The 10,307-nt window shown below is 59.3% G+C and overlaps 1 protein-coding gene across 6 annotated transcripts in view; it reads right to left on the bottom strand.

Annotated features, from left to right (window-relative positions):
* The window catches only part of GSE1 (Gse1 coiled-coil protein), a 399,869-nt gene extending 390,472 nt beyond the window's left edge, over positions 1 to 9,397 (bottom strand). For 4 of the 6 annotated variants that reach the window (XR_011467737.1, XM_070388607.1, XM_070388603.1 and 1 more), the window contains exon 1: positions 6,863 to 9,396. Coding sequence is in view for 5 of the 6 variants with exons in the window: in XM_070388607.1 (XP_070244708.1) it covers positions 6,863 to 9,172 (2,310 nt within the window). In the remaining variant the exon portion in view is untranslated. Of the gene's footprint in view, positions 1 to 6,862 lie in introns of all 6 variants that reach the window. The other 2 variants (XM_070388604.1, XM_070388605.1) reach the window with 1 other exon arrangement.
* Between the last annotated feature and the right edge of the window lie 910 nt (positions 9,398 to 10,307).

Genomic DNA, 10,307 nt, shown 5'->3' on the forward strand with positions numbered 1-10,307 from the left:
GCAGAGACCTTCAGAGCCACTGGACTCACAGGCCAAGCTAAAGCTCAACCTCGAGGATCTTCTCTCCCCACTGCCCAGCACCACTCCTGCAAACAGGTGTAGAAAGATGAGAGCCTGACAGCTGCACAGGAGCCAAGGGGCTCAGCTTCTACTCTTTACCATCTGATCCCATTTCACAGAGGGGAAAACTGAGACCCAGACAGGTGGAGGGTCTGAGGGAAGGCCACTGAGTCCTGGGGCCAGAATCTGGGCTTCTAATTTCCAGGGGTATAGCTGGAGCAAGTAAAAAATCCCCACGAGCAAGTGCAACATGTTCTTAAGAAAACTCCTCTTATTCCAGGGAGAAGACCAACTCCCAGCTCCAAACAAACCCCATGGTGGAGACCACCTATGGATATGTGACGGTGGTCAGTGAGTTGACGGAACACAGCTTTAAGGAGTCATAAATGTGCCTTTCTCAAACCTAAGTCATATCATGTAATTTGGCTGCCTAAAACCCCTAAAGGAAGAGAGAACTGAAAGAGTCAATGTGGAATTACCAGGAGACCCAGCAATTCCACTCTGGGTTACCTGCCCAAGAGAAAACAGATCCATACAAAAACCTGTACACGAATGTTCACAGTGTACAGTCAAAAGCAGAAACAGCCCAAATGTTCATCCACTGATAAACAAAATGTGCTTTATCCATATAGTGGAATATTATTCAGCCATTAAAAGGGATGCAGTACTGATTCATGCTACAGTGTGGGTGAATCGTGAAAACATGCAAAATGACAGAAGCCAAGCACAAATGACCACACACCGTGCGGCTCCATTTCCACAAAATGTAGAATATGTCCATCCACAGACAGGAGGTTTGTGGCTGCCAGGGCCTGGGGGCGGGAGGTGACCACTAATAAGGAAGGGGTTTCTTTTGGGGGGTGGCAGGAATGCTCTAGACAGTGGAGACAGCTGCACAACCCTGTAAAAACACTAAAAACCACTGAACTGTATACTTTAAAAGAGCGAGTCTTTAGTGTGTGAATTAGATCTCAATGTAAAAACAAAACAAAAACAAGAGCCAGCCCACAGTCCGGACTCCCAGCGAGGCCCACCCGACTGGCCCCTGCCGACCTGAGACGAACCCCACCTCGCCCTCAGGCACTGCAGCTTCCTCACTGGAAAAAATAAACCCATTAAAGCGGCCTTAAGCTGTGGGCTTGTTGGTCCTCCTGACATAATGCTGCCTGAAAACTGATGACCCAAGAGGGTTTTCTGACCCTAACACGTTATCCTCCCCAGCATAGAACATCATGGTGTTTTGGGGCCACAGAATGACATACCAAATTTAAAACCTAGATCCCATGAAACGGGGAAACACTGCACTTCCAGCCACAGGTTAACAAGTCTGGGGATCTAACTGAGGATTACACTTACAACGCTGTATCACATACTCAAATGCTGTTAGAGAACAGATCTTAAATGGTTTCACCACAAAAAAGAAATGGCAACTATGGGGTGGAACGGAGGTCATTTTGCAATAGATAAACGTATCTAATCAGTACTCTGCATATACGTTAAAATTGTATCATGCTGTAAGTCACTTATAGCTTGATAAAGCTGGAGGAAAAAGAAAAAAAATTAACTTAATAAATACCACAGGTCAGATTCCACGTGTGGCTGGCAAACTACCTGTGACCCCTGAGGACCAGCCGGGAAACGAGCACAGGTCACACGGTGTGCACACGCTCCTTCCACCACCACCCTGGCGGGGCTCCCTCTGGGGCCGAGTGGCAAATGGAAGCCAAGGCCCTAAATGTTCTTCCCAGAGGGCAGAAGTACCATCCCTCTCCACAGTCCCTGCAGGGACACGGACCTGGGACAGAAGATGGACCTGAAATCCAGATGTGGGCTCTTCCTCAGCCAAGAAAATGTGCCAATGAGGCCAGAACCTTCAATTGCTCAGAAGACAGTCACAGCAGAGTTAACCTCCCAGGGGTCAGATCCAGAGAGATCTAGGCAGAGAAGGGGCCAAAAAGCTCTGGGCAAGCTATCCCTCCAGCCCTGCCCTGGCCCCTTCCCTGTCTCCAGGGAGGCTGAGTTTTGAAGACCTTTGGCCATCCAAGTTGTCTCCAATCACCTCCAGGGTTAAGACGAGGCGCATCTGGAAAGTTTACTCGACTGAGCAGATGGCTCCTAACTCGCCAAGAAAAGCAGAGACGTCCCCTCGGAGGAGGTGGTCAGAGCTTGGGAAAGGCCCAAAGCCCAGTCACTTAGCAGCAGCTGCCAGGGACAGGGTGCCAGGGTCAACCCAGCTGGCAGCCTCTCCTGGCACCTTCTGGAAGGCTCCTCTGTCCAATCACCTTGTCCAGGTGCCCCTCAAGCCTGGCCCTGGGAGGAGGGGCTGCCAGGCCCTCCCTGAAGAGCTAGGAGCCGAGTGGGCGCAGAGAGCAGGGAACACGGGAAACAGATGTGCGCGCGGTCCTGACAGGCGAGTGATGACAGACGCTCTCTGCAGGCCTCAGATGTCAGCGCGGAGAAAAGAAAGGCGGCCCAGCGGCAACACCTGTTCCAGGCTGGGAGGCCAGGCTCGGGGGGCTGGGCGGGCGTCCCCTCGGAGAAGGCCGGGGTGTGGTTAGGTAAACAGCTGCACGCTCCATTGCCCAGAACGCTCCCCAGACAGAGGGAAGAGGCAAGGGTGGCCTGGCCACCAACTGGCTCACAAGGAAAGTGCTCGATCACGCGGCAAACCCATCCTTGACTGGAGTAGGCTTCTCCTGGCAGCAGGAGGAGGTCCCAGCTGACATCTTAACACCTGGGCAATGCTGGGGGCAGCAAAGAGAAAGGGCACCACTTCTCAGTGGGTGGGAAAATGTGCAGGGTCAGGGGGGCTGGCAGCAGAGCCAGCTGGTGGGGGCTTCTCAGGACCTCTGGCCCAGGCAAGCTGGCTCCTGCCTCCCAGCTGCTCTGCTGGCTCAAGTTGGGGGCGGGGAGGGGCACGCACAAGGACTATCACGACCTGCCCACCCAGGGCACTGCCACCCCTACAGCTGGAGCCCCAGAGGGGACAGAAGTCAAGAGCACAGACTCCAAAGCCAGGCTCCTAGTCCAGTGCTGACCTCAACATCATTAGCTGAATGACCCTGGGCAAACTCCTTGACCTCTATGGACTGGCTTTTTCCTCTATGACATGAGGATAGCAGTACCTCCCTAAACGGGGTTGCTGTGAGGACCCAGTGAGTGTGAGTACAGTAAAGTCTGGCACAGGCTGGAACTCGGGAAGCGTTCTAGACCCTCGTGGTTATTATATCCTCAGATACCATCTCTGCAGCCTGGCCAGCCGTGCCTCCTAGCTCTCAAGAGGGACAATCATTCCCTGCCTCAGCAGAAAAGTGGGGGCAGAGGCTGTGACACTGGAGCCCGTGGGTGCCAGTGAGAGACCCACCCTGAGCTAGGAGCAGCTCAGGGACGAGAAGGGAATGAATGAGACCCATACTTCTGCTGCCCGCCAGCAGCTGTCACATCACAAACTTTTCAGAGGAAAGAGCATCTCCATTTCTCAGAGGCAGCAACTAAGGCCCAGAGAGGGCAAGAGTCTTACCCTAGGTCACACAGCCAGCTTCCAGCAGAATGAAGATTGAAGCCAGATCTATATTAAGGCCAACCCAGGGTCTTCCCAAGGTCCCAGTGCTGAGGCCCCTCCTAGGAAAAGCTCCCTCAAAAAGGTGGGCTGCAGCCTCCCCAGCCCATCCCCAACACAGCCCTATCCAAGCAGCCAGCTCAGAGGCAGTGGCTACAGAGCACGGTGCTCTGCAGGGTGAGGGGGCCAGCTGGTGAGAAAAGCCACAATCTAAACAGAGGGTACCAATGACACCCCTCCTTTCTTCCTTCCATGTTTTCTTTCTAGTTGATTTAGTCATAGATAAACACTTATAGGAAACAACTGAGGCATCGTAGCAGGTGGTATAGACCAGGTTCTGGAACACACTGTCCCAGCTAAGCGGCTTCCCTGCGGCCACCTTCCAATGCCCCAGCCACTTGCCCCACCCCAGATTCTCAAACTGTCCCCAAGAGATACATGGAATACAGACTCGAGCACCAGAGTCTCCAGAGTGGAATCGGGAAAGGAGCGTGGGGGCCTCCACACCTCCCCTGGGCTTGCCTGCAGTCCCCGGGACCCTGAGTGCTCATCCTGTGCCCGCCCTGGCCCTCGGCAGCCTCGTCCTGCTGTGCTCGCAGCCCTGCAGGAAGCTGTCCTCCCTGTGGACACTTCGTGCCCCTCCCCTGACACCACCAGCGCCCAGGGCCTGGAACAGCGGCTGGCTCAGAGGAGGCGCTCCGTAAATATCTGCTGCGTGAATGCGGAGACGGGAGGCTGTGTTTCCTGAAGTCTGCTGACCGTCAGTCAGGCTCTCCTAGGGGCAGAGTGGTGGCTTCTCTTTCCCTCTGTTTGGAAGAGCCTAAGCCCCATACTGCTGCCCCACCTCACACAGGCCCGGTGGCCTCCCCTGCCACCTGGGGTGCTGCCACGGTCCAGCCCCAGGTGGAGCTCTCCCATGCCCATTCCGAACCTGCTTTCACTTTTGATTGCCCCTCTGCATCTTCAACTCTAAACCCTTTCTTCTTTTCCTGATTTCAAGGCTTCTAGTTCATTCCAATCTCATTTCCCTTTCTCCTGAATCCTCCCCCACCAACAAATCCCACCCATCTTCCAAGGCTCTTCTTCCACCAGACAGATGGATGGAGCAGGACCTTGGGGTAGAAAGACCTAGGTTCAAGACCCACCTAGGCCACCTACCGGCTGTGTGATAGTCACAAGGCCATCTGACTTCTCTGAGTCTCCATTTACTTATCTCTAAAAAGGGAATAATAAGGTTTCATACAGACATGGCAAGAAGCAAATGAGATAAGTTGTTTTAGAAATCGTGCAGAAGTTAGTGTGATGTTTTAGCCTTCCCATATTCACACCGGCCCCTTCTGGGCAGACTGCAGCTAGCGTCTTCATCCATACCTGGCCTCCCTCCACGCCCCATGTCCCAGCTGGACTGGGAACTGCAGCTTCTTTGCTTCCTTAAGTTCTATCAGCTAAGGCCCCCAGCTAGCATTTCAGTAACTCCCAACAGGTGAGCAAACCAACATGGGAAAACCCATCGCAGTTAGACGGTCTGCAGCAAACAGTCTGAGAAGCCTCATGGGGAGAGCTCTGATGACCCCATGCCCCCCAATGCCAAGATGAAAATCTGTACCCATCCTACAGAAGCCACCTGCATCCTGGAAGAATCTGTCCCAACACACTGGGAGAACATGAAGGGTCCCACTGTATGCCAAGCACTTGATTTTGCAGAGGCAATCAAATGCCCCGATTTATTTAATTCTCAGTACTCATGGGCTGCCGTCTATGGGGTCACACAAAGTCAGACACGACTGAAGCAACTTAGCAGCAGCAGCAGCAGCATGGCCCCATGAGGCAGGTAATGCTTATTTCCACTCCTCAGTTTAAAGACATGTACTCAGGGAGGACGAGAGGTGTCCTCTCTGGCACTCAGTTAACAAGAGAAAGGGCAGGATTGGAACCCAATCCTGTCCTGCTCCAAAGCTAGGCTGGGCTCTTCTCGGTCCAACCCTTCCAGGAACTGCAGGTTAGATTCCCAGCAGCAGACCCCCGGCAGGGCTGCCCCACACCACCAGGAGAGTTCAGCATCTACAGTGGGGGTGAGAAGCCATCCCCAAACGTTCTAAAGACAGAAGCTCCCAAACCAGACCAAAGCCCCCAAAGAAAGCACTAAGCCCAAAGAGGATGCTGACGCTGAAGGAACCTTGGGCAGAGCACAAAGGTGTCAGGGCCAGGCACCTACTTTATAGACTCAGCCACCACGTGTGAACATGCAACCCAGGAGCCCACACACGTGCGCACAGTCTGTCTGTGTGGCAGGCAGACTCAGGAAGCTTTCAAGCAGATGGACATCCACCCCTGGACAAGCGAAGGCACCCTTCCCTGTTCACGTGTCCTCCGCCAGTCCCTCGCCAATGGCCACCACTCCAGGCATGGGATTAGGCAAGCTAGCACCACTGGCTTCAGTGGAAACTAGGATTCCTGGCCCCGGTAGCCATGATGGTGATCATAACTCACAGATGTCTGCTTCCCCAGACCCACCGGGGGCAGTTCCTGCTTTGGCCTCTGCAAAGCCGGATCCAAAATTAACTGAACCCCGTCTGGCTCCTCCCGGGCAGGCAGCGTGAAGGCAGGCGCCTTATAAACAGGGTGCACGCCAGGCTTCCCACCCTCCCCCGGCACAGCTGACTTGCAGAGAAGAAAGACTCTCTTCCCACCGGGAGAAAGGCCTGTCTAGGCCACTGTCTCCCGGGCCCCAAACCTCCATGTCTGGAAATCTCTCTTCATCGGCTGTTAAGCAACCAGAGAGCCTCAAAGGAAAAGTGTGAACTTGGGTGGAAAATTCTGGAAAAACTAAGCCTAGTGGGAACGAGAGAGAGAGGAACTTCTGATGTGTTTCAAACCGGGTAAGTACGAGACCTCTCAGTGACCCGCGTGGCTGGACTAATTACCAATGTTATCAGGCGGATGACAGACGTGCCCCGAACTTCCTCTGTTTGATAGATTCCGCTGCACACACACTCAAGTTCAGGCCCATGCCTGCTGCTTTCAGCAATGCCCTATTCTTCCACAGGACCACTCGGCCCCCCAGCTCCTCTGGCCTGCCCCAGGCCTCCAGGCTCGGCTAGCACAGCAGGGTGACCCAAGAGGGCCCCTCCTGCTGGAACACAGCACACAGAATCAGTGCAAACTGCTCCCCGGCAGAATAGAAAACAACATCTCTTCTTTCCCTGCTGGGGTTTCAGAGGATGACTGAGGACGGCTGCTTACCTTCCTCGCAGCTGCCACTGGGGAGCTCCAGCCCACGGGTGCCTGGCGGGGGAGCCCCTGGCCAGCGCACACCAGGGTCCCGCACTCTATGCAGGCGCCGATGACCAGCTGCCGCCCGTCATCCACTAGCAGGCTGTGGGTCGCTCGCAGGGTGTAGAGAAACAAGGGCAGCCTGGCCACCCTCACGGCCTTCAGCCCGAGACACCGCTTCTTCTCCTGCTGGCAGAAGAAGCACACAAATGTCTCCACGCGGTACTGCCGAGACCAGGGGCTGACAGCATGGTGGGCACCGCGCGCCTCGTGCTGCAGCCACTGGCCCAGCAGGTCGTGGTAGCAGAGCACACAGGTGGCCACCAGGCCGGTGGCGTCGGCTGGCCTGGCACGCGGGGCGGGCGGATAGACAGTGAGGAAGGGAAAGAAGGGCTCCTTCTCGCCCAAGCGGCTGGACGGGTTCACGTTGAGCTGGAACTCCTTCCCGGGGCCCAGCTCAGTCCCACAGATGTAACAGATTGATGCTGGGCTGCCCTGGGCCAACAAGGGCGGCTCGGAGAGAGTAGGGTCCGAGGCAGAGAAGGCCTGGTGGTACCTGCCCAGGAAGCCCTGCACTGAGGTGATGAGCTCCTCATTCTGGCAGGCCCGGTACAGGGCCCAGACGTCCTCCAGGACGCTGAAGCACTTGGGGCAGCTGCGGACTTCACAGCGCTTGTTGGGGCCCTGAGCGTTGGGCGGGCAGGGCAGGAGGCTGAGGAAGGGGAAATGCATGGAGGCCCTGGCATTGCCGTTGAGGCTCCTGGAGGCCACGGCCCGGGCATCCTGGGTGCAGTCCTCCCCACAGAGGTAGCAGGCCTCCGGTAGGGACCCACTGGGTGGGCCTTCTTCCCTCAGGAGCCGCCTGCCCTTGGAGGCCATGCCTGGGGCGTGGCTGTTCAGGGGCACCACGTAGAGCCGCTGCAGGACGGGCACATTGGCCAGTTCAAAGCTCTGCCATTGCTGCATGAGGGATGAGAAGCAGCAGGGGCACACCAGGGTGCTACCACCCTCGCTGATGGGCTGTGCCCCCGGCGGCGGGCTGTGCAGCCACAGGAAGGGGAAGAAGGGGGCCTGGGCCAGCTTCTCCTGCTTCTGCACGTGGATCTGGTGCTGCGAGGCTGGGGACAGCGCTGACCCGCAGATGTAGCAGCAAAGGCCCTCTGGTGGTGCTGCCCGGCTCTCCGGGGGAACCCGGGGTGCATGGCCACTACCATTTTCCTTGTCTTTGGGGCCTCGGGGGCCTGGGAGAGGTTGCTCCTTGCGGTCCTCCTCCTCGCTGGTGATGTTGATGTCACTGTCCTCAGACATGCAGTAGCCCCCACGGCTCTCCCGCAGTGGCCTGCTCTCGGGAGTCTTGGCGACCCTGCCCAAAGGAGCTCCTTTTGTGCCCTCTGCAGGGGCCACCTGGACTGAAGGCCCTTGCCAAGGGTCCTGAACTCCCCTCAGGACGCTGGCCCGGGCCTCTGGGACCCAGTGCCTCCCGGGGCCCTTCCGCCGGCGCCGGATGCCGGCCTTGGGCTCCCCATCCAGGCGGAGCTTCGAGGGGACTCCCTCCTCTTCCACATCCCCAGACGCCGGAGTCTCCGCACCCTGTCCTGGAGAGGGTCCCAGCGCCGGCCTCCACTCCAGGCAGCGGCCACCGCGAGGCCCGGGCCCCGGGGCGGAGCGCGCAGCTGGCGCCCCATCCTGGTGGGGACTGGGGCCATCGCGCGCCGCAGGGTCGGGCTCAGAGAGGGGGTCGGTGTCAGACAGCTCCGACAGCTCCGAGTCTCGAGGCTCCTCGGCAGCCGCGCGGGGCCCGGGTCCGCCGCCTTCATCTTCGTCGTCCGCGCCGCCCAGCGCATAGGCGACGTTCCACTCGCGAGGGGCCGCGGCGCCCCCGCGGCGCCCGCCCGCGCCCGCGTCGCACTGGTGGGGACGCTTGAGCCAGTACATGCGCTTGTCCACGGGCGTGCGGGCGCGCTCGAAGGCGGCCCACTGCTCGCCCAGGAAGCAGCGGCAAACGGCGCACACCAGCACGCAGCCGTCGGCCGGGGACAGCTCGCGCGCGCCGGGCGCGGGCTCCTGCTGCTGCAGGAACGGGAAGAAGGGCTGTGCCGGGGCCCCCGCGCCCGCCGCCGCCGCCGGCTGCTTCACCTGCAGCTTCAGCTCCTTGCCGCGCCCGATGCAGCCGCCGCAGATAAAGCAGGAGAGCGGCGCGCCGCCGCCGCCCGCCGTCCGCTCGCCCACGGCTGCCATAAGCCGCTGCTTGCGGGAGACCGGCGCCGGCCGCCCGCTCATGGCCGCGCCGCGCCGCCCGCCCGCCCCGGCCCCCGCGCGCCCGGGGCGGCCCTCACCGCCCGCCGCCGCGCCCAACTTGGAGCATGTGTGCGCGCCGCAAAGTTTGGCGGCGGGCACGGGCGCTTCGCCGCACGCAGAGGCGCCCCCCCGGCCAGCCGAGCCCCCGGCGGCGCCGCGGCGAGCGCGCCCGGAACGCAGCAGCGGCGGCGGCGGGCTCCGGGCGGCTGGAGCGGCAGCCGCATGTGCGAGCTCCGGCGCCTGCCAAAGCGTTGGGTCATTTAATTGGGGAGGAGGGAGGCGGGGCGGCGGGCGGTGCGCAGGGAGGAGGGGAGGAGGAGGGGAGGAGGAGGGCGGCAGGGCGGGAGCGCGGCGGGCGGGGGGAATCCCTCCCTCGAGCTCCCTCCCCTCTGCCCGCCCTCCCCTCCCCCCGCCCTCCTCCCCTCCCCCCTCCCCTCCCCCTACTCCTCCGCCCTCCCCCCCGCCCCCACCCCCCCCACTCCACCCCCACCCCACCCCCCGTCCCCCGCGTCCCAAACTGCGCACAATAGCTCGCCGGCTCCTCTATCTATTTTGTGTCCAGCCGGGAGCCGCACTCGATGATTCATTGCCCCAATTAGGGGCTCTCTCCAGCGTGCCTGGCTCGAGCCGTCTGAAGGGTCTCCTCGGGGACCCGCAGAAACCCATCAGCCGCTAGAGCTGGTCTTTAAGTAAAGGTCAAGCAGGACGCAGCCGGAGCCAGGTAAGGACGCGACCGGCGTCCCAGGAGACAAGGGAGGGCTGCTCCCTCAACCCCGAAGTAGGCAAGCTGCCGAGTCAGCTGGGGGGCCCCTGCCCCCTCCCCATTCTAACGGGCCCTTTACAGCCTTGAGGAGCCCGGGGTTGGGGACACCTTTCAGGGCCCAGTGTTCTAATTCTGGTGACAGAGGTAAGAGCTGTCCCCTGTCTCCTGGGACATATTAGAGAATGCACCATCCTAGGGACAGACTCCTTAGCCTGCCACACCCCAGCCCACCGCTGGGCAGGGGCAGAAAGGGTCCTGTGTGTAAGGGCTGTGTGTTCCAGGACACATGACTCAACAACTCTGGGCCCATTTTTCCTCTTGTTAGGCAGAAGCTCTGGCAGGGGGTTAACTGTT

This window comes from Bos mutus, chromosome 18 (assembly GCF_027580195.1).
Source record: "Bos mutus isolate GX-2022 chromosome 18, NWIPB_WYAK_1.1, whole genome shotgun sequence".
NCBI lineage: Eukaryota > Metazoa > Chordata > Mammalia > Artiodactyla > Bovidae > Bos > Bos mutus.